The sequence below is a fragment of the Penicillium mononematosum genome (assembly GCF_028829835.1).
Source record: "Penicillium mononematosum strain IBT 11891 chromosome Unknown utg000005l:1.0-9366267.0:1.0-9372171.0, whole genome shotgun sequence".
Taxonomy (NCBI): Eukaryota; Fungi; Ascomycota; class Eurotiomycetes; order Eurotiales; family Aspergillaceae; genus Penicillium; species Penicillium mononematosum.
Window position 1 is genome coordinate 2,619,363 of NW_026643275.1, and position 23,816 is coordinate 2,643,178.

The following is a 23,816-nucleotide window of genomic DNA, read 5'->3' on the forward strand; positions in this document are numbered from 1 at the left end:
GGGCCCTCACCTCCTCGCATCAAATCCCACTTCCACCTAACTGTTGCCTTGTCAGCCTAGACTAGTTCCAAACCAATTGCGACCATCGTCAATCGAACGTTTCTTCAAACACGCCAGGGAAGCATATCAAAGCATATCAAAACTGCTCATTTAACTTTGAGTAAATTCTTCATAACGGTCTTCACACTGGGTTTTAAACTGGACTCCCGGGCTGGCGCGGAGACCTCGGCACTGGAGAAGCTCCCCGAGGTCATGGCGATGGCCAATTAGATCGATCGTCTGTTCGCATTAGGTTTAGTCTCTGTTGGGGGAAGCATCCATCGACAAATGGAGAACCGCATACATGGCATTATCCGATACTTAGAGCTGATTTGGTGTCGTTCTTGGTGGATCGAGCGGGGGTTCGTGGGCAAACAAGTTCATAAAATCAATGGAAAGACCGCTAGAAAAGGGCACGCACTCCAGGGCTGTCTGGGCACAGCCTTGATTATACTTAGATGTCCTTGCATTTAACCGAATAGGTTCCCCAGTCTTCTCCATTTCTTTGGGATATAATATTGTTTGAATCGATCATGATCATCTTACCCCCGAGGAAAGTCCATGCTAGTTGAAGATATATCAAAAGCCAATGATTTCATTCTGGGAACATAACTATAGAAGAGAAAATGAATAAATAGAAGCGTGTTGAACGCCTCGGAGGCAGCAATTCAAGGCCGACTTGATGTTGAACCAATCAGACCCATATTCCAAATCACTTCAGTTCCACGCTCGCATTCGCACTCATCGATAGAGGCGTAAGAGTAGCCAGTCCCGCCCGCGTCTCAGCATCTTCCAGAGTAAGAGTTGCATTCTTTCCGCTCCCGATGCCCAACGACCGCTTCACAGCCTTCCAGCTCTCAACACACAACAGGTAGACACATGTACAACCAAGAACCACTCCCCATTCCCAGGTGATAGCATGATGTTTGAAGACTAGTTGGTTAACAACTGGAAGATAAATGACGGGGAAAGCAATGACAAAGCCAGCCATGACCGCCCAGAAGAGGAAGCGGTTTTTCCAGATGGTGGAGAAAACCGAGAAAGTCTTGGAGTTTCGGATCGGATCCATGTTGAATAGGGAACGTGAAAAGTGCTTCACTTCCCACGCTGTAACAAGGAGGAGGAATGTGAGTGTTGCGTATGTTGTGGCGCGAGCGCGGAAGACTGCGTCGCAGCTTGGGTTGTATTCCTCATTACATCCATCGCCTAAAGAAGACGTCCCCGATCCGGCGGCGTATATCACGCAGACGAATGACACGAGGCAAAGCGTGCCCATGAAGGTTCCGTAGATCATTTTATCCACAATGAGCTCACGGGTAAAAACGCCTATGCGTAGGTCGTGTGGTGGTCTATACATGATATCTGGCTGGGCCTCTTCGAGTCCAAGACCGACGGCTAAGAATGAAGACGTGACGAGATTCGCCCATAAGATCTCCAGTGGAGACAGAGGGAAGACTGAGTCACCTCCTCATCTTTAAAGGCAAGAGCGATCAGTAGGAGGATGACTTGTGCGATGTTTGAAATGAGCAGGTGCATGAGGAACTAAAGTTGATGTCAGTAAACTAAATTAAATATTGAGGGGAGATAGTTACCTTCTGAATGTTATCAAAAAGTCGTCGACCCTCTTCAACTGCCTTGACAATAGAAGAGAAGTTGTCATCCGTCAACACCATATCGGCAGCCTCCTTGGCAACATCACTACCATTTTTGCCCATAGCAATACCAACATCAGCCCTTTTAAGAGCAGGCGAATCGTTGACACCATCTCCCGTCATAACACAAAATGCCTGACGGCGATGCATCGCATCTACCATCCGGACCTTGGTAGCAGGGCTGCAGCGTGCGATGACAAGAGGCAGTTCCTCAATCGCGTCAATTTCCGCATCGGTCAACTTGTCGAATTCATCCGCAGCCATTACCAGTCTTCCGGATTTGACAACTGCTGCGACACGGTCAAGGATACCGACTTCCGACGCAATCGCTGTCGCTGTCTTGATGTGGTCACCAGTGAGCATGTGCACTGTGATCCCTGCCATTTGGCACTTGCGTACGGCTGCGGCTGTTTCGACTCGAGGGGGATCGTAGAGCCCTACAAGACCCCCGAATTGCAAACTTGATTCAGCAGAGCTTCGCGGGGATATTTGGGATTCATCGTCGGCTGGCGTTGTCTTATATGCGACGCATAGAACGCGAAGTCCTTCGCCCGCCATCCGATCGGCCGTGTCTCGTATAGTTTGCTTTTCTGTTTCAGCAATAGTGAGGTGAGGAATAACGGTCTCCGGGGCACCCTTGGTGTACACTTCTTTGATCCTGTCCCGTGGATTGTCGTAGACAACGGTCATCTTCTTGATTGCAGAATCAAAGGGATACTCTGTGTGCAATTGGAGTTGCCTTTTCTTCATCACAGAGTCCTTTCCAAAATCAAAGCGCAAAGCCAGAACGTGAAGAGCAATTTCCGTTGGTTCACCCACAGCACTCCATACTTGATTGTCATGGTGGACAGCGGAAAGGTTGCAGAGAGCAAGCGCTCGTAGGAAGGTATGCAGTGCAGGATTATCTTCGATAGGTTGGTTGGAGCTCCAATCAATCTCGTCTAATTGGACCAGACCACTGGTCGGGTCCAATGGATCTGTAGTCTGGCTCACTGTCAAAGTCCCAGCACCGGGGATCCATGCAGAGCGGGCTATCATCTTTCCCTGGGTCAAGGTCCCTGTCTTGTCAGAACATATGTTTGTGACGCCGCCGACTGCCTCAAGACATTGGAGTTTTCGGACAATTACATTCCCCCTAGCCATTGCTTTTGTACCCACGGCTATTGTGATGGTGAGGACAGCAATCAGCGATTCTGGGATGACGGCAACGGCAACACAGATGCCATATATGAGAACCTCTCCCTGAACGTCCCATTTATTGACCGAGAAGACAATAATGGCGAGCAGAACTGCCAGTGCGAAAAGCAGTAGTGCAAATTTGCTCAGCTTCACTTGCAATGGCGTACCAACCAAACCCAACACATTCATGAAGAATGCCTTCACCCGTTTCCCCGCCTTAACAAGACGGCTCGAGTCCCCAAGATTGGGCTGTGTCTGTAGTAGTTGTGCAATCTTCCCAACTTCTGTGTTCATCCCCGTTGCGGTGACTATTCCCATTGCACGACCTTGTGTAGTGCTGCAGCCAGAATAGGCCATGTTGGTTCGGTCGCCGATCGGTATATCAGACAATAATAGGGTTAGATGAGGGGTTTTGAGGACGGGGAGGGATTCTCCTGTTAGAAGTGCTTCATCCATTGAAGCATTCATGCCATCAAACAAGCGCAGGTCGGCAGGGACAATATCTCCAACTGTTAGCTGGACGATGTCGCCAACAACCAACGACTCCGCCTTGACAGAGGCAGTGCGGCCCTCTCGGATGGCCTTGCATATTGGAGCGGAGAGACGGTGCAGCGAAAGAATTGTCTTTTCGGCGCGGTAGTCTTGCACGAAGCTAGAAGACGCGTCTTAGCCCAAGTAGTATATGGGGGTAGATTTCAAATACTCACCCCACAACTATATTCAAAAGAATCACAGCGGTAATGACACCTCCCTCAATGTAATCATCGATTCCAAAGGATAGGGCCATAGTGATCAGAAGAACCTTGTTCTATGTCAGCTATTTTTGTCGATGACATTAATAGATCTATGTTTAACATACTAGTGTCAGACTGTTGGACACCTGTCTTAGCAGTATCCCCCAGACGGAGACACCCTCCATTTCACGCACGGTATTCGGACCATCGCGCTCGAGGCGGGAGGCCGCTTCGGTGCTGGAGAGTCCATTTCTAAGGCGTATGTTAATAAGGAGTCTGACTATATTCGGGTACACCAGACATTGACGCACCGGAGATCTGTATGGAGGAGGGATGCGAGCTCAGATGGTTCTATAAGATGGGCGTTCTGGCCGGGCCCTTCTTTACTTTCTTGGGGCTCCAAGGACGTAGTGTGATCGGGCGTATACGAGATAGACCTTTTGTCGGTATTGCAGGGCTTAGTACATAGTCGGGTTGTCACATCGGGTTGAGGGTTGGTTTCCGTAAAAGGACATATAGGAGGCTCTGTCGATTCCTCGACATCTGGAGTTATCTCTATGCCCATTCAATAAGATTGTGGGAAATAAAGCGGTAAAAATAAGTTATATGGCCTGTAAATCCCCCGATGGATACCCGTCAAGCTTGGTAGGGAAAAAGTATGTTCGCACTAAGAAGGGGAAGTGGAAGTAGCAAGATGAAGGAATGACCTAGAAACGGAATTTGTATGCGAGAAGTATCCATGCACATCAAAAGCACATGGTCAACTTACTTTCATCCAGAAGAGGGGGTTCTCCAGGCTGTGAGGGGCGGCCCTAATCACATCCTGAAGCTACGATGTCATTGGGGCAGCCCACTCACGGAAATGCTAGGCTCCTCTGGGCTCTGGTGGGAATTTCAAAGATCCTGGTCTGTTGTCCAGTTAAATCATGGGACTCCAAGCTCCTTGCATTGGGATTGGTGGCGTCCCAGTCCGGGGTTGAAGCCACAATGGACTTGGCTTCTCGGCAGTCGTGGCGTGCTATTCCTGGACCAAGGCTGACGGCCCATCGGAATCCTAGTGATGCCCTCTCGTACTTTGACTGTCGGAATCTCTGCTCAGGTCATAGGTAACGAGCCGAATACCGGATAACACAAATTCCCTATTTGTTGTGGTTCTGGTTCTTTGAAGCCCATGACTGCATCTTCCTGTTTGAGCATAGCTGCCTTGCCAATCTCTCGGCTAATTGAATAGGTGGCATTCCAAGGGCTCGGCATCCTGGACTGACACGTCTACTTTCGCTGCTGCGACCCATAGGAATTGGTAGCGAATCGGAGATAACAGTGACACTGGTCACGCTCAGAGCGGTGTATGTGACATGCCCCAAGTCAGGTTGAAAGAAGATTCCAGTTCTGGTCGGGGATACTACAGAGTAGACACGGTAAATAGTAGCAATGGTAGGAACCTTGGAACCATTGAAGGAAGCAACGAATGACACTTTTCGTACTTGGTACTGCAAAAGTATATGAGGGACCGGCAACAAATAAGGTACCGAGTACAAGCCCAGCTAAGGCGGCCAATCAAAGAACGGCCCGCACATGAAAAATCGCTGCGGGAGACAACTTTGCTACTCACAACTCTTCGAACACTTGAAGAAGCTCCCCAATTTCTACCTTTCTATCGTGAATATGGTCGGTCCGATAGCATCCCTCTCACAATTAAATCGTGCCGACGGTTCAGCGTCATACAAATGCCCAGCCACCGGTTACAGCATCTTGGGCGCAGTCAACGCGCCCATTGAGCTCCCAGCACGCCGTGACGCATTGAAACCCGAGGAAGCCACTGTGGAGGTCTTTGTCAAACCTGGTACGACAACTGCCGGCGTCGGTGAAAGATATATCGAAGGAATCCTGCGGTCTGTGCTAGGGAAAATTGTCCTTGGACGGGAGAAGGGCTTCCCCCGCCGCGGCGTGGTCCTCACCCTAGCTATTGTCGGAGGAGAGAACGTGGAACGTGGTGACTCTGTGAGTTTCTCAGAACCTCTTTTATTCCTACTACTTTGATGTGCCAGGCTAATCTATCTAGTACCTTACTATTCTCCCCGCTCTCCTCCATGCTGGCTTGCTCGCTATGGTATCCGCCTCCGTTCCTCTATCGATGACCTTCTCCGCGACCCTCCTCTGTGTAACCAAGTCTGGTGATATTGTGCGAGACCCGTCCCCGGCCGCCGCCAAGGCTGCTGTGTCCCTCCATGTTTTCGCCGTCTCCTCGAAGAACCACCTCTTGCTCAACGAAAGCGAGGGTCGGTTTGACTTTGATACCTGGGAACTTGTCCGTGAGCGCGCGCTCTCCATTTGTCAGGGCGAGACAGCCGCTAGCGCTGATGGCGACGTTACTATGGGCGAAGGCACTGCCAGCGCCAGTTTGAACGGTTTCATCAGGGAGACGGTGGAGGACCAGGTATACAGCGACTACGCCTACAAGTTGGACTCTATCTGAGGCAGACTGCGCCCACGGCAAATTTGCGGAGAGTTAGTGAGACGCGATAAAATAGGACAGGTCGATCGGTCAACCCCTGGTCCCCTTCTCTTGTGCACATGACTTCCCTGAAGCACTCGCTATATCTCCCCTCAACTAGGGATACGACGGTGCCACAAAACAGTTGATCGAGTACTACACCCGGTTAAGGCACCGTCACCTGATTGCCGCTGCATGTACAACATGCTTCATTCAGCTGCCACAAGCGACAGCCTTGCCGCATATGAGGGTTGTTTGGGGTTCCCCAACTGTTGGATTCCGGACGGCCCCCGTCAGCTTTGAATGTTTTGGCCCAATCTTGCCAAGTGATTTAGCGCTGGACAGTTGGAACTGCACTCCATAGCAGGCGCTAGAATGGCCCACTTCGAGTTAGGGTTAGAGGGATACATGTTTTACCGACATTCTGGGCAATGACTGCACAGAGTAACACGGAGTATGGACTATCCAAAACAAATACCACCTATCATTACCTATAAGCATTGTAATCATCCTAATCATTGTAATCATTGTAATTCTAATATATGTCTGATATGACGGTGTAGACGTCATTTATCTGAGCGCACTGCGCGAGTGTACGCATTTGGCGATGACTAGCCTGGTCAGACTCACCTGGGCACCAATTATAGAGGTTTCTGGGGAATCTCGCCAAAACGTGAGAAACCAATGTAAATAATCCCCATAATCTTCTAATTTAGTGTGATTCTCGAGGTCCGTGGTCGGTCATCCTCCTAAAAAAGGAAGCTCTTTCTTTTGGTGTAATCCTTGTCAATTCTTGCCAATCTTTACCCTACCAATCCACTCTCAATTTTATCCGCATCCTTGTCGACATATCAGAAAAAAAGGAGAAAGGATCTCCCAAAAAGCCAAAAAGGGTTGTGGAACACGCTAGAATCAACATCAACTGGGTCCACGACTTGACGGGGGACACAGCTGCGATCTCAAGACTTCGGATCCGCAATCCCCGTTACATCCGAGCCCTGGAGCCCTGGAGCACTTTTCTGATTTCTGATTACTCTTATTTACCCGCCTAAGCCGATGGCTTCCAGCCGTGATCACCTACGGTCTGACACACTTAGTCTCTCTACAGGAACCCCATCTCACCCCTCTGTATCTCCGTCTACCAAAGCCCCACCCCCCAACAACCGCGGCGCTCCTCCCCGATCATGCTCTCAGCATAGAACCCTCGACCCAGGACAATCGCCAGGATCTCCCTCGAGGAGCCAACAGCGTGCTGCCTACACAAATCCCAGAGTCGGCTCAAGAGGAGGCAGGCTTATCGCTGCCATCCCCAGCATTGCGGCAGTTTCGCCGGAGGTCGATTAATCGGCGATCGAAGAAAGCGTTGTCGACCGACTGCATACCACGACAGACAATTTTGAAAGCCCTGGCATCCCGGGCTTCGATCCCCACAAATAACGCCGATATTTCGGCGAGTTCTTTGTCGAGTATGCTCGCGAATAAATCCACCCAGGCTTCCCCGCCTTCCGACCTCGGACAACGGCGGGGAGCAATGCCTCCTCCCACAACCTCTCTACCGCCCTCTCCAATCTTCAATTGAGTGGGTATCTTGATCGATCGCCTGCTACGGCACGTTTAATACTGCAATCGCCATGTTATTTCCATCAACGCTTCGATGATGCTGTCAACATAAAAAAGGTGTTGGAGGAAATCGCCGACGACGAGTGGCTGTCACATTCGCGACTAGTTCAGACGGCAACTGGAGTTCGTGAGGTGTCGAAGCAATTACAGCGACGACCTATCAAACGGGCGGTGCGAAATGTCATGATTGTCACCAAGGCACGTGATAACAGCCTGGTACACTTGACGCGGGAAGTTGCCGAGTGGCTGCTTTCGACCTCAAGATATGGAAATGAATTAGGAGTCAATGTCTATGTAGATGCGAAGCTGCGGAATTCGAAACGATTTGATGCTCCGGGGCTGTTGCAGAAAGACCCAATGTTTGCACAAATGTTACATTTTTGGACGCCAGATCTGTGCTGGACATCGCCAGATAAATTTGACTTGGTGCTGACGCTTGGTGGTGATGGCACCGTTCTTTTCACATCATGGCTCTTTCAGCGCGTGGTTCCGCCCGTGCTCTGCTTTTCACTGGGCAGCCTGGGCTTCCTCACGAACTTCGAGTTCTCCGACTACAAATCACAGCTTAATGCCGTTATGGGCGAGGTGGGCATGCGCGTCAATTTGCGCATGCGGTTCACATGTACCGTATATCGGAAAGACCGGAGCAAGGGAGCAGAGGTGGGCGCTGTCGAGGAAGGCGAGCAATTCGAAGTATTGAATGAGCTCGTCATCGACCGCGGCCCGTCTCCCTATGTGTCGAATCTGGAGCTCTACGCCGACGACGAGTTGCTTACCGTTGTCCAAGCGGACGGCTGTATCTTCTCCACGCCGACTGGTTCCACGGCATACTCTCTATCCGCCGGCGGCTCTCTTATGCACCCATCCATCCCAGGCATCCTCCTCACCCCAATATGCCCACATACCCTCTCCTTCCGCCCAATGGTCCTCTCAGACTCCCACCTCCTCCGTATTGCAGTCCCTAAATCTTCCCGATCCACAGCCTACTGCTCGTTTGACGGTAAAGGCCGCGTCGAACTCCGTCAAGGCGACTACGTTACTGTCGAAGCTAGCCAGTACCCATTCCCTACAGTTGTTTCCAACAACAACGAATGGTTTACAAGCGTTCAGCGTGCTCTGCGGTGGAACACCCGCGGCGCGGTCCAGAAAAGCTGGGACGGTGGCGATGCCGACGCGGATACAAACAGTGATCCCAATGAAGACGAGCAGTGGGACATCGATATGGACACCCCCCTCACTGGTACAGATAGCGGCATCGGTCCCAGTGAGGATGGAGACGCTCTATCGCCCAATCCCATGCGTCGGCAAATGAGTTTGCTCAATATGTGATGTTCTTGTGCATGTTAGCGATTTTCGATTCCCTTTTGTGCTCTATACCTTTTTTAACGTCTGGATCTCGGTGTTTTCAAGTTTTTGTTTCCCAAACCCAGCGTGATGAGCTTCGCTCGGTGTTTAGTTTGCATTGTACCTATGTTGTTTCCGACACGGCTCGAGCAGGGAAGCATCTGCATTACTGTTATTGGATATTGTGTCAATAGATTATGACATGTTGCCTCTACGGCATGAATAGAAAGGCTCCAAGGGCCAATTACGATTTGTCTCGCGGCTTGCTGCCATCACCTCCAGATCTTGAATGCTGTCATTTGATCTAGACAGACGAGAATACCGCCAGGGTTCGCTCGTTTTGTTTCTATGCTTCGTTGGATCATGGAGAGCATAAGAAAGGTATGGGCCGTCATTTCCCCCAAGGTCGGTATTGACACAAACTTATTATATATATATGAAACTGTGGAGGGGACCAATGTGATGCCCAGGACGCCTTTCAGCTATCACCCGATCTGGACAGCTTAGATACGCTCTGTTCAAGGCGTGCTCGTTTGGGAGTATCTGGGGCCCAGGGCTTGATCCAGAAACCAGTTTCCCATGCCAACGATCCCAGCTCCATAATCGACGCCAAGGCAGCTTGAAAGAAAGCTTGTCGCACGGTGTAGGTCCCCTCATATCCGAAACAGGGGACATATGTTGGGACTCAGGACACGCAGTTACATCGAACAAGCTTCCGTATTCTCTCCATCCAAGACACGGTGTGGTCGAAAACCCCCGTTGGCTCCAAGGCGAAATAGAACAAAGAAAAAGAGCTATTATAAAAACCGTATCCATCAACCCAATCTCCCCGCCGCGACAGAAGTATTAGAATTAGGGAAATAATTCCCGACCTTACTCTTCAAGAAACAATTCCCCCCCTGTCCACCATCAAAGGCAGCCGTCAAATTCGCAGAATACACGACTCCCATACAATCCTGCCTGTTCGACTCATCCTTATTCCATTCTGAACATCGACGAATGCAGGCGTTCAACGTATACTCGGTTTCAGTGCTCAAATCTTGCACTTTTCCGCCGCCGGTCGCCGCGTCCGCGCCTCTTGGCCAGTCAACACCACACAGCAACGTATATAGCGACCCATCAGAACCGCGCTCTGTTGTCTCGTTTGCTCGCGGACACGGGTTCCCAGCGAGGCCTACCGTTCCCGACGTAACAGGGCCGGAGGACGTGGCTGATGCCGTGTCCGTAGAGGGAGATGTGGAAGTGGCTGGCTCGGCGCTGTTACCGCTGCTATAACTTTCTATGTTAGGATATAACTGAGAAGTGAAAAAGGGAGCCTTGGACGGTCCACGTACGGGGTTGTTTTCTTCGAAACCGTACTTCCTACTCCACCACCAACTGCAGCTCCAATGACCACAATCGCGCCGACTACTACCAACACCCAGAAGACCGTGGAAGACAGGCCGCATATCCTCTTGCGCGGAGATTTCGTCTCCGGCGGACCGTCTTCAACTATGCCAGGGCTTGCACTTGTCGGTCCGGAAACGTAGTGTAAACCCGCCGTATCCCTCCGGACTTCCTTTTCCATGTGAGGGGCTACTTCAAGTCCGCTGTCATATTTGTGTTGCTCCGGAGCCACCTCGAGTCCGCTCTCGTATTTCCCAGCCTTCTGCTGCTCCGGAACAACCTCAAGCCCATCCATCTTTCTGGATTGGAAACGGGTAGACGAGGCGTAGACAATCGCGCTGGGACAGGAAAGGAAGGCCTTAGCTGGGGGTGAAATAACGAGAGGAAGATCAGCGCGATTGTGCAATAAAGGGTCCCCTGGTATTAATGGGCGATCGCTTGCTAATTAACAATTTACAGGATTAGGGAGTGAGTCTGACTCCATATGTTCTCTATTGTCAAATCAAAGTCGTTTTTTTTAGTCCTTGTCTCGTATAGCTCGTTTCATTTGCTTCCAAGGTTGGAACCCTTGGCCCCCGACTAAGCCCCCGATTTCAGCCAATGAGGTGTCTGGCATCCAGCCGCCCCAGCAGCCTTCCCGTGTGGGCTGTGTTGGATTGTGAATTGGACGGATTAAGTATCTTTTGTATAGTAATTCTATACAAAAGGTACATATGTACAGGATGATGCTGACTTGATCACATGCATTACATAATCAACGTGATGAGGTCTGCCCACGGAGCATTGGAAAACGAGTTGATCAGTCTACGTTGTACACTATTCATGTTTCTTATCAATCTTCTTTCTTTTCTCTAATGGCTATTAGAGAGAAACTGCATAAATCGATATAATATTCATCTCTTGCCCATCATGCACGTCGCAATCGCCGGTGGCACTAGTCCAACACTAGGTTTCTCAATTGTCTCAGCTCTTCTCGCCACGGATGGTCGATATACCCCAGTCATTCTATCAAGGGAAACTACGGTCTCGAAAAAGCAGAGCCTTACTCAAAATGAAGTTGAAGTGCGATACGTGGACTATCATTCACAGACTTCTTTGGTCACCGCGTTGAAGGGCATAGACACAGTAATCAGTGTTTTGCTCATCCCAGGCCCTGAATGGGTGACCGTGCAGCTGAACCTCCTTCATGCAGCAGAAGCTGCAGGCTGCCGCCGCTTTGCCCCGTCTGAATTTGCCCTCACTTCTTCAGCCCACGCGATGGTCGACCTACTCGATGCCAAGAATAAGGTCTGGGAAGTTGTTCAAACGTCGGTAAATCAACATCGAATCGATGCCGCTCGTTTTCCATGCGGGATGTTCATGAACTATCTCGGCATCGGATGTCCCGATTCGGGCAGACGTAAAGATGCCTTGGCTGGGTTTCAAGAAGGACCGTTTCTCATTCACTTCGAGAACCCCGAGTCGCCTTGGGTTGAAGTTCCTCTCCGGTCAGACCAAACATTTCCGAGACTCACTATGACTGACATTCGTGATATCGGTCGATTTATTGTTGCCGCTCTGGACATTACTGAGCCATGGGCTGGTCGAGAGCTTGGAATGGTGGGGGATACTCTGAGCTTCGAGGATCTGATCAGCATTTGCCAAAAATATGTCGAGCGCCCTATCGAGATCCGACCCTTGACAGAGTCTGCCCTTCAGGCAAAACTTTTGACCATTCCACAAAGCGAATTTATCGCCCGAATGGAATGTCAATTGGCAATCGTCTGCGCTAGGGACATGTCTGTGGTACCGCCCACGCTCAATAAGTTATCTTCAGTGCAACCCACCACCGTTGCCGAATACATGCGGCACTACTGGGGACCAGAGAGGTATCAAAGTTAATACGTGATCAAGAGATCTGTGTTGGAGCCTTTTGGTTCATATTGCTTGTCTCTCGGTCTTGCATTGAAGTCACTATAGCTCTTGAAACGGGATTCAGGCAATTACCGTCAACATGCTTCTCCTTCTGAGTCGGTGCGGAATGGCTGTCATGGTCCCCCCGATTCAGAAGCTATGTCCAGGGAAATATCATGTGCCAAGGTACCACTTTTGCTTTCACTGCTCACGATGAGTGGCAATCAATTACATTCTGTCCTCTGGCGTTTGAATTTTCACGCAGCAAACACTCATTAAGCGAGTGGAGGAATGGCGACCGAACAATTACGGGCGGAACCAGTATACGGTTGGCGCTTTCGACACCAGCAATATTCTTACACGAGCTTATGCACATTTTTGGTGAATAGGGCGGGTAAGTTGACATCCTCGAGTTTGGTATAAGTGAAATCAGATTCGCTAATCCACTTTTCCAAACAGAGCACATCAACTTGACTAATCCCAACGACGGAAAATACAAGACCGCATATGGCGCCGTGGTGACAGGGTATCTGGCAATGGAGGTTCCTAATGATTCGGCTAATAATACAGATAATTATATATGGTTTGCGACAGCTATATATCTCCCCCAGTATGGCTGGCCCCGGGTTACTACGGGTGAATGAACTTCCAGAGGTACTCGTCGTCGTTCTATCTCGGCTGCCTACCTGGAAACGCACGATTTGGAGACACGTGGCTTATTATTTACCCGATCTCGAGGTAGCCGAGGATGATGGCTTTCTGTGATCAATTTACATAGCTCGCTGTGGCAGATATTGAGCCTCCTAAGATATGTGGACAGTTAAGCGTATTGGTTTCTGAACAGTTCATATCGTTATATTTTAATACATCTAATAGCTCTAATTTATTGCAATAATATAGTGTTCAATCTTGGGGGTGCTCATAACCCGCCGCTAGTATGGTTTATTATCCTCAAACTTAGTATACCGGGACTCGTATCCCACCATTCTGAGAGATTTTAGCTAGTCGATGAATAAATCTAGGGCTATTTCCCTTTACTCATTCTACTTCTTGCCTAATATCACCATTTGTTTGTAGATCTCCTCTCTTCTAGACTCCTAAACTAGTACATTGCTCTAGTTCGTATCTAGTTAGAATACTTCTAAGTATACCTAGGTAGGTTATCGAAGTGGAAAGAAAACCTTAAAAACGCCACAGTATTTTCTAACTTCAAGCACGCCTAGGATTTCCTATTAAGGCCGACAGTATAATTTAACTATTCAAGGGTTGAGAAATTCGATGTTATACTCATAGTGTGTTTATGTACTTTTTGTATGGTGTTGCTATACAAAAGATACTTAATCTCTACGATTGCTATCCGGTGTACGGAGTAACTACAGCTCACACGAAAAACCCTCGTATATTGTACGCAGATCAATGCACATTGCCCCATTAATTATCTCAACAATTTCATTTACCTAAACCCGTGTCTTTCGTAACCATTATATAAAAAGAAAATTATGTTCGCTTTTACCAGTCGCATTGTTCAGCCAGAAGGGTAGCCAATTTCTCAAGGTACTTCTTATCCTCGTCGTCAAATCCAGAGGGCTCAGTGCAGTCGATGTCAATAATAGCGACAGTCTATTAAAGATGTTAGTATGTTTCTCAACCAATTGCATCTCCAAAAACCGCGCCATCACCAGGAAACAAGTACTAACCTCTCCATTAACCAAGATAGGCACAACAATCTCGCTGCGGCTCTCCGCATCGCATGCAATGTGCCCAGGGAAGTTCAGAACATCCGGAACAACAACAGTCTCCTGCTTCGCAGCAGCAGTACCACAAACACCCTTGCCGAACCGAATCTCCTGACACGCAGGCTTTCCATGGAACGGCCCAAGAAGAAGAAGCTGGTCCTCCGAGGAAGAGTATGTAGTGGAGATAATCACACCGCCGGACCCGGGCGCACCAGGCAAAGGCGGCGAGGTAACCGGCGAAGCGAGAGCCGGGAATTTGTCATCGCGGATGTAGAACCCCGCCCAGTTGACGGAGGACGAGGGGGCGGGGAGGGAGGCGTATGCGTGCCATAGAAGGGAAGCGACGTTGGAGAGGTTGCTGGTGGGGTCGTAAGCGACCATGCTTTCAGGGTTTCTCGCGGCTGTTGAAGCGCGCGTATTTTGCGTGCGTGACTCACCTGACCCAATTCCGTTGGCCGTCTAGGAGTCCTTGTGCTGATAGCAGGAGCTGTTCGTATATGTCGGCTTTGGAGCCGGGCATGAAATAGGAGGAGTCGGCGTGAGGCTGTTAGACGCGATTGTTAGCTGCAGGGATCGTCGCGGTGCGCGCTTGCAGGGAATTGGAGGAAAACACTCGCAAACATACCATTGTGGTTCTTTGGGTATAGGATGCGTGCGCTGAGGTGCGAGACGAAAATCAAAAGATGTAGAGGAATTGAGATTGCTCTTTTTTTAAAAAGAAGGGCAGAATCGGAGAAGCGGGGCGTTTAGACGTTCAACCAAAAAAAAGCTCGAAGGGGCTTTCTTTGAACTTGGATCTGCCAAGATCGCGTTCTCCCGAGATCGCCTCTTCTTTGTTCTTTTATTTCTTTTCTGCCAATCAAATCCCATGTCGAATTGTGGTTGGAACATACTGTTGGTGGAAGTTTCAGCCACTCGCCTCAGAAGAAAAGCTAAACTCCACATTTTTACCATGTGCAAACCCAACTCAGCTCATTCAACTTGCGTCAGTCGCCGGATTTGGTGCTTGGTCGTTCTCGGGACTCCACCTCGGGGCCCAGAACCATCGCCATCGGATCCGAGGTTGTCAGGTAAACTTGGAATCTTCATTTTCCCCGGAATTCGAAGGGGAGAAAAGAGAGAGTCGAAGCCTTGAACTAAACACTCTATATACTTGATGTTTCTCGATCAAGTTGATAATATGATTGACATCCCGAAACAGAGATACTCGAGACATTGGATGGGAAGTATGGGCCCATCCTTCCAAAGGTTGGTAATCGCCTGATTCCAGTTCCCTGGTACCTTTGATCCAGTCAAAGGAAACCCCAAACGGCTCTTGGATGTGGACCTCGTCGGGGGTAATACGCACCACCGGACCTGGAAGGTGTTAACTTAAAATCACTTTTAACCACGTTTGGATAGGCGGCATACCGAATTTCCGGTGCATATTGTCAATCTCATACTCGAAAATCCCAGGACCCCAGGCAGAAAAATAAATCTCATACAACCCGGTTGCGGCAGCAAGACGAGGCCCGGGAACCTACTGAGCTTGTGGAAATAAAGACGATAAATAACCATGACTAGGTTATAGGCCACAGCACTGCCTAGCAAGAAACAGGCCAACATGATCTCTTATGAAGTTGAAAAGAGTAGACTAAGCTCCCCTTCTAGAAATAAAATCTAGCCCCAGGTTCTTTTAATATAACTTTCGACAGTGAAATCCCTTTAAATATGAAGACCATCCCCCACTACTTCTCAGCCCCACGAGAGCCAATTGGCCGAGTCCATACCGCATGTTATCGCGTATAAACTTTTCTTAGCTCGAACTTCCGCACGGACTAGGTTTGCCCTAATATTCTAGAGACACGATCTTCGAAATCAAATTTAATGTTCTGTCCGCAACTAAAAAGCGACAACCCCGTTGATATCAACATTGGTTTATTGGTTTGGAGTAGTTCTCACATTATACCACTCTTCTGGAACCCCAACTTGTACGATGTACACCGATACTAGTGGGATCTAGTGCCGATCTAGTGTGGCTTGTGCGTTCGGGCTTAGTGTTGATTTGATGACGGAGCGGGGGTTGATCGTAGATACAGACCGCCAGTTGGCTTTGCGCGTTCCTGCCACTGGGCGATCTCTGATTTCCTCGATCGTCTCTTCTTAAAAAGCATATCTATGGCGAGGAATGGCGGTGGACGTCATTGTGCATTGATTTTTAGATTCTAGTTAGCCATCGGCTCTGGCCGTCCTTGAATCGGGTATTGTGGATAAAGCATATGGAGAAAGACCACTCCCACACCGTCATCTTTACAGCCCGTAGATGCGTGTTTGGATTACACCTCTATAATCGAGGTAGGACTGCCTCAGTACAACATACCTCATAGTTCCCGAATAGGCTTAGTACCAAATTCACTACGCCTTCAACATGACAAGACATCCCCATTTCAAGCGTCGTCAAATGTTCCACTTACCCCCTATTACGGCCGCAGCTGCCTCAGAGAAGAGCTATAACCTCGACACGTGCCCAGTAACCGGACAGGGATATCTATCCCCCATGTCATCGGGGATATTGATGGGGTGAAAAGCGCCGTATCGAGCTGATTGAGCCACTTGTCCAGCTGGATCTGATGCATTTATGCCAGTTGTGCTTTTATGTAGTTTATGGTAGATCATTCTAAACTTTGTGCCTTTATTTTCTTTGTCCCACGAGGCTATTTAGATACGTTTCATGGCAGCAGATAGAGATCATCAGCATCTATCACTATTCATTCAGTTACCGTTGTTGGCCATCCCCTCTTGTAGATCTGTAGGACAGAGTCCACCAGGTCTATAGTATTTGCTATAGATATCCATACTATATAACCTATAACCAGCTTAAAGATACAGAACCTACATTGTAGGTATATTGTAGATGTATGGGCTAGAGACAAACAAGGAAATCAGGGCTTAGGGCCCTCGGATAGACACACTTCCGTGCATAAGCCTCACGTGATGACTTGGATGCATAAGCCCAATGTTTCACCCGTTACCCGGGATGTGTATTGCCGGCCACTTAATAGGCCAACTCGTGCCAGAAAGAAGCCTAAATCTGGAATCCAATTCAAGTCTTCAGCATGCATGTGTATAGAACAAAAGTGATCCAAGTTCTTGACTGACCTCGATATTCTACCTTTCTAAAGAAACAATACGCACAGCCAGCATATCACTGCTATCCATAATCATATGGAGACCCGTATCCGTACCAACATTACCGCTCGGCAACTCCAGCTGCCACGGGTGGTCCGATGCCTTCAGCGCTGCCGTACCCCAGAAAATGTCGCCCCTGAGCCGCCTCTATGAAGCGAAGAGTGGATTCCACCGTTTCCAATGCCAACGGAAAGCGGGTAGAAGGCCTTCCGTCGCCAAAACGGAGAATATTTAAACGAGGTGAAATTTCGATTTCAATTGACTCACAAGATTATTCCTATCTATCATAATCAACACTCACAATGCCTGAACAAATCCTCGTGGGAAAGACATGTCTCGTCACAGGCGGTGGCGGCGGCCTAGGCAAAGCAATTGCAGCCCAATTCCTCGAAGCCGGCGCCAGCGTCGTGATCTGCGACGTAAACGACGAACGTCTGCAGAAGACCTCGGCTGAACTGTCATCCAAGGGTCCCCTGAAGACCATCAAGACCGATATCACCAAGATCAACGAAGTGGAGAGCCTGTTCGACACGCTGATTGGCGAATTCGGTAAGATCGATGTCCTCGTCAACAACGCCGGCATCATGGACCACTTCGACCCCATTGGCGATCTGGACATGGAGCTTTGGGATCGTGTTATGGCGATTAATCTCACTGCCCCGGCTCTGCTGAGTAAATTGGCGGTTCGAAACATGCTGGCGCAGCCGAAGCCTGATGGCCGCATTATTAATATCGTTTCTGTTGCCGGGAAGGCTGGGTGGGCTAGTGGTACGTTCTAACTGAAAGAGAGGTTTCTGCTGGAGTTGAGATTGACTCGTTCTTTTAGGTGCTGCCTATACGGCTAGCAAGCACGGTCTGGTCGGATTGACTAAAAACACTGCTGCGTACTACGGCAACAAGGGCATCAAGTGCAATGCTTTGATGATGGGTGCCATGGAAACCAACATTGCTGATGCGTTCAACTCCGGGATGCATATGGAGGGTTATAAGAAGATGGTAAATGTGCTCGACGCGATTCAAGCTCCCTACGTGGATGTGAATGAGGTTGCTGGATTCTGTGTGAACTTGACGTATGGAAAGGGCGCTGGTCACATCAACGGTGCGACGATCGCTATTGATAATGGCTGGACTTCTGTCGTTGGATAGACTACAACATTTCTGTTGCACTCTGTCCTATGTGAGTCTAAGTATGTTTCTCTAAGTGTATATATTTCGTGGCATACATATATTTCTTATAATATCGGGACCTGTAAATTACTATATGCGGTTAGTTTTGCCTCTTTAAGTTTAGCATCCTAATACGCCGTCACGTAACCTCCCTTTAATGCCGCCGATATAAAAGACCTATCTTCGCTACTCACCCTCCCCCTCTCTCACTTTTCCGTTCTTCCTACCTCTCTATCTTACACCTATCGCCTTACCCCCTTTCCTTTACTCTAGCCCCTACTAACTACTATATATTCGCTTTTAGCCTAACGTACTACCCCTTTTATTTTACTAGAGATACCGCTCTATCCGACGCCTAGCTTATTATAGCTAGTATAGGCTATAATACTTAGTCTATCGTATAACCCGGGTTTGGGTCGAGACGTCTAACCCGGACCCGGACCTAGACTAGGTCTGGGTCGAAGTCGGCTAACCCGGACCTAACCTAGGACCTAGGCTAGGGCCCTATTAGGGCCCTAGTAAAACCTAACTTTATATAAAAATAAACTCTTAGCGTTTATAAAGCTACTAAATAATTAATATATAATATTAGTATCTTTCTCTATATTAGATCGAACCTATATAAACTAATATATTTAATATTAAGTTTATATAACTAAACGAAATTAACGCTTATATTATTTTATATTAGCTAGATATTAGTTTATTACTAATAAAAATTAAAGATAATTATAATTATAGTAGTATTTAATAGATTAGGTTTATTAGTATAGTAGAAGTTATAAAAATATATTTTAAATAGAGGAGTTTATAAATATAAGACTTTACCCTACTAATTAATAACTATATAGTTTAATTACTTCTCTATAGGATTATATAGTATATATTATATATTATTATAATCTTAGGGTTTTAACTAAATAACTAGTCTAATCTCTATTTTATAAGGTATTAAATTAGTTTTATATATTTAAATAGTTATATTAAAATATTTTTAAGACCTTTTATAAAAAGATTAGGATAGGATTAGATTATTATTAGATTCTATTAGGTTCTATTAGATTATTACTAAGTCTAATATATTTAAATCTATAAAATATTCTAATTAAATACTAATAAATTAGTTTTTTTAAATAAATAATAAATTATCTATTTAACTTTCTATTTATAGCTAGACTAATATATTTTTTACTTTTTATATATATTCCTTTTCTTTTTTATCCTTTTTTTTATAATTAATTTTTTCTAATTATTTTATTTATTATACCTTAGAGCTAGTAATCTAATTTAATATTATCTATTATAATAGAGATATAAATAATCTTAGTTATTTTACCTTTTTAAACTAATTTAATACTTTTAAACTATTTATTAGTTAATAGATATTCGATTTTAACTCTATTAACTTTAAATTCTTTTATCTAATTATTCTTTTTATATTTCCTATATTATTTATATATATTAATCTTAATTAGAGAAAGGTATTTATTCTTTACAATAATATAACTTATATTAAATAGATCGACTAGTAGTTATAAACTAATTTTAGAAAGAAATAAGATCTATTAGGATTTAAATTACTAGTTTAGTATTTAAAATAGGTTTAATTAGATTATAAATAGTATTAATAGAGTATTAAAAATTATATATAAGAATTATAGTTAGATTCTTAAATATTTTTATATTATCTATCTTTATCTAATAAATAATTAAAGAGTATAGTATTATAATATATTAATAATATTAAAATATATTAAAAGTATAGGGTATTAAAAGACTAAAGATATATTAAAGTTAGAGATTATAAGATTCTTTAATAAAGCTATATATTCTATTATAATTTAGTTTTTTATTCTCTTTTACTAAATTTCTTTAAAATAATACTCTAATTAAAGCTTTTTTCTTATAAAAGGCTTAGGAAAAAAAGATTTTATCCTTTTTATCTTTTAATCGACTTTTTTTATATTTTATTAAATATTTAAAGTTTCGGAGTTTAATTTAAATAGTTTATATCTTTTTATCTATCTTTTTTATTTTTTCTATTAATATAGTTTATTACTAGTTATTAAATATAGTTAAAGATTAATAATAGAGTATATTTTAGATATTTCTATCTAATTCAAAGATATTTATCGCTTTTAATTATTAAAGCTCTTTCTTTTTATAGATATTTATAATAATTACTAGCTATTTTATTAATAGCGATTAGGTTTATTAAAAGGTACTATTAGATTTTAAATCTATTTATAGTATATATATTAATATAAATCTAAATAATATACTAATAGAAATTCTAATAATATAGTAAATAATAAAACTCTTATAAAATCTCTTTAATAAATTTTATTAGATAGTATTATTATTATTTAAATTCTTTATTTTATTTATATTATCTAATTTAGTTTTAATTAGCTTTTTAGATATATTAAAATAAATCTAGGAAATAAAACTATAAAGATAAAATAGATCTATTAATAATCTATAAAAATAATAAAATATATAATAATAATAATAATAAAAGATTTCTTTTATATTAAATAAAATCTACTATTGAGATCCAGAGCCGGCCACTACTCCGAGCTCTTACCCATTAAGCCAAAAAGGCATAGCCAAACTGAGTTCTGGAACTCAGTTTAACTGCAGTGGTATATATATATAGGTGTCTCCACACCATGTATGCCAATGCTAATACATGCTGTGGGATCATACTATTTTATAATCTATATAAATATTTAGTCTTTAATAATAGGAGAGTTTTTATAATCTCTAGCTTTAAAAACTTAAGATTACTCTAATCTAAAATATAAAGATCTAATAGAATTTAATATTTTTAATACTTTATTATATAAAAGGACTAGTCTATTTTTAACTCTTTTTATAAAAAGTATATTTATTTTAATCTACTACTAAATATTAAAGAAGAGTATTAAATTAACTATCTTCTTTGTATTATAAAGCTATTCTTTAATTATACTCTATAACTGTCAACGAGAGAGAAGGCTACGTAGGAATGAAATGATACAGGGGAAACTGTATTGGACTCTGGGGAGGAAAAGAGAGGAGAGAGGAAGCTATCTCGACTAACTACTGGAAGTCCTGTGAGACTGGATCACGTGACTGGCATATGACAGGTCACGTGATCTCCAACAATAACTTTTAAAGATTTAAGATATTATTAAATATTATACTTTTAAGATATATAATTAGCTTTTTAGATATCTTAAATAGTTAATAAAGTAGTTTAAATAAAAATATATTATATAGAAGATATAAATATTTAATATTTTTAAAGTTAGTTATAAAATTTAATAAATATTACTTTTAGTTTAATAATATCTAAAGATATATCTTTATAATATATATAGGGGATTGATAGAGGGACACCCCCTATGGATCCTGCGACACCCCTTTGGATCCTGGGACACCCCCCTGCCTGAAAATGCCTAGGATTTCAGGCATACACAGCACCGCCTTCCTAATGTAGTGCGACCCTAGATTCTGCTATATATACTGCTAGTGCAGAGTTTTCTGCCATATAATTCTACCCTAACTATAGGAATTCTGGTTTATATAGTAAAAAAACATGCATTTTGATCAGAAAAAAGCGTATATTTTTATTGATTTAAGTATTTGTATACTTATATAGGTTGAATATGCTTCTTACGTAGGTCCCCGCGCCCGGTTTCTACGTCCTCGACCCTGTCCTCGACCCTATCCTCGACCACGTCCCTATCCTCTAGTCTCGCTATTACCACTACTAGTTTCACTATTACTTATTCTACGCCTACGTCCCTTTCCCCGTCCCCGCGGCCGTCCTCGTCCTTATCCTCGGCTCTCCTTTTATAACGAAGGATCTCGGTGTATAGAACGATCCTATATAAGAGGATCCGCGGAAGACTACAGTTGCTAGGTACTACTAGCCTAGGTACTGCTAGCCTAGGTGCTACTAGCCTAGGTGCTTAGGAGATTCTTAGTATTTTAAGGGCGGCCTCGTCGCCGAGCCTAAAGGGGATCCTATACGAGAAGTAATAGATTAATTAGGGGTATATCGACACTATATAAGTGCTAATACTAGTGATATAGCCCTAGCTCGAGGTATCGTCCTTCCTCTTCGTACTATTTTAGTATATAGATATATAGAAAACCAGCTATTTCTTTAGAATTATAAGTGTAAATTAGTAGAATTAGGGGCTTATTATCTACTAGAGGAAGATACCGAGTGTAAATATCCTTTATAAGCTAGATTACCCGTACTAAAATACGGTAATAAAGTAAATAGTAGAGCCTTTAATAAGCCTACTTAGGCCTACGTATCTTCTAGATCTCTAGTTCTTACTAGACCTTTACGAACTAACGCTCTATTATATAGCTAAAGTAACGGAGTACTACTAGTAAATCACTAGTTAAAACCTAGAGATCTTACTTTAGAAGCTAATACGCGCTCTCTATATAGGAAGTAGCGATCTTATTAAGATAGAGGTATTATCTAGTATAGTAATAAAGGAACCTTTCCGGGTAGTCGTCTAGCTATTTTTATTATATATAATCTAGTAATAGGGTAAAGAGGCTAGAGGGATTAGCGTATCGTTCTTTAAAATTACTCTATTATCGGTCCTTTTCCTTAATTATAGTAGTATAAATAATACGATTCTACTAGCGGAGTATCTTCTTCTACCCCTATTTAGCTTTTTCATAGACTTCCTAGGCTTTAGCTAGGGTAAGGCGGCGGTTGATTCTAGTATCTCGACGTGCCTATACAATTTGATTAGCGAGAAGGGGGCGCGCTTTCTTTAAGATATTTATATTGATATACTAGATATAGATTATATTCTTTATATCTAGGAAAATAGTCTTAATTACATTTATTAAAGCTCTCTCTTTATTAGTAAGGATTGTACGCGGGGGATCGAGACTTAGGGAGTCGTATACTTTAGCGAGATAGGTAAATATCACCTAGTAATCCTAATAAGGTATTAGTATTAGTTAGTTTTAAATAGGAGTATTAGGTATATATTTACCTCGTATAAGTTATCCTTTTTATCTCGTATAAAGGTAAAGCCTAGGTAGAATATTAATCTAGTAGTAGTAAAGCCTACGATATCTAATAAAGGAAGACCGTACCGATTAGTCTTATATATATAGTCTATAGAGATTACCTAAGGATTCTTCTAAAGTATTATAACACTCGATTTATATATATAAAATAAAGTAGATATATATAATTATTCGTCTAGCTCGTATTTAAAGATCTAGCTACTATCCTTCGGAAGTTCTATTAATAATACTTAGAGGGGCGTACGGCTAGTAAGAAATATATCGCTTAGCTTCCTATATATATTATAAATATCACGCGGTATAAAGATACTCTCTAGATCGGCTTTATAGATCTTAGTTATGATCTAGC

General features: G+C 44.4%; 7 protein-coding genes across 7 annotated transcripts; 4 read left to right on the plus strand and 3 right to left on the minus strand.

Moving 5' to 3' along the window:
* Window positions 1-751: 751 nt before the first annotated feature.
* Window positions 752-4,169, minus strand: N7519_009065 (putative potassium/sodium P-type ATPase; the record flags this gene model as incomplete). Its single annotated transcript, XM_057295838.1, has 6 exons — window positions 752-1,471; window positions 1,504-1,581; window positions 1,632-3,522; window positions 3,578-3,672; window positions 3,730-3,856; window positions 3,916-4,169. 6 exons carry the CDS (start codon window positions 4,167-4,169, stop codon window positions 752-754), a joined length of 3,165 nt encoding a protein of 1,054 aa, XP_057143720.1.
* A 1,010-nt stretch (window positions 4,170-5,179) lies between these two features.
* N7519_009066 (putative exosome complex subunit Rrp46) lies at window positions 5,180-6,080 on the plus strand (the record flags this gene model as incomplete). The annotated part of the gene is made up of 2 exons (XM_057295839.1): window positions 5,180-5,605; window positions 5,667-6,080. The coding sequence occupies 2 exons, from the start codon at window positions 5,180-5,182 to the stop codon at window positions 6,078-6,080; spliced, it is 840 nt and encodes a 279-aa protein (XP_057143721.1).
* A 1,074-nt stretch (window positions 6,081-7,154) lies between these two features.
* Window positions 7,155-9,047, plus strand: N7519_009067 (putative NAD+ kinase Utr1; the record flags this gene model as incomplete). The annotated part of the gene is made up of 3 exons (XM_057295840.1): window positions 7,155-7,180; window positions 7,293-7,564; window positions 7,591-9,047. The coding sequence occupies 3 exons, from the start codon at window positions 7,155-7,157 to the stop codon at window positions 9,045-9,047; spliced, it is 1,755 nt and encodes a 584-aa protein (XP_057143722.1).
* An 830-nt stretch (window positions 9,048-9,877) lies between these two features.
* N7519_009068 (uncharacterized protein) lies at window positions 9,878-10,743 on the minus strand (the record flags this gene model as incomplete). Its single annotated transcript, XM_057295841.1, has 2 exons — window positions 9,878-10,331; window positions 10,397-10,743. 2 exons carry the CDS (start codon window positions 10,741-10,743, stop codon window positions 9,878-9,880), a joined length of 801 nt encoding a protein of 266 aa, XP_057143723.1.
* Window positions 10,744-11,357: 614 nt separating this feature from the next.
* Window positions 11,358-12,329, plus strand: N7519_009069 (aromatic alcohol reductase; the record flags this gene model as incomplete). Its single annotated transcript, XM_057295842.1, has 1 exon — window positions 11,358-12,329. One exon carries the CDS (start codon window positions 11,358-11,360, stop codon window positions 12,327-12,329), a length of 972 nt encoding a protein of 323 aa, XP_057143724.1.
* A 1,521-nt stretch (window positions 12,330-13,850) lies between these two features.
* On the minus strand, window positions 13,851-14,705 carry N7519_009070 (GAF domain-containing protein; the record flags this gene model as incomplete). The annotated part of the gene is made up of 4 exons (XM_057295843.1): window positions 13,851-13,961; window positions 14,039-14,435; window positions 14,515-14,621; window positions 14,703-14,705. 4 exons carry the CDS (start codon window positions 14,703-14,705, stop codon window positions 13,851-13,853), a joined length of 618 nt encoding a protein of 205 aa, XP_057143725.1.
* Window positions 14,706-17,547: 2,842 nt separating this feature from the next.
* N7519_009071 (uncharacterized protein) lies at window positions 17,548-18,391 on the plus strand (the record flags this gene model as incomplete). The annotated part of the gene is made up of 2 exons (XM_057295844.1): window positions 17,548-18,013; window positions 18,072-18,391. The coding sequence occupies 2 exons, from the start codon at window positions 17,548-17,550 to the stop codon at window positions 18,389-18,391; spliced, it is 786 nt and encodes a 261-aa protein (XP_057143726.1).
* Between the last annotated feature and the right edge of the window lie 5,425 nt (window positions 18,392-23,816).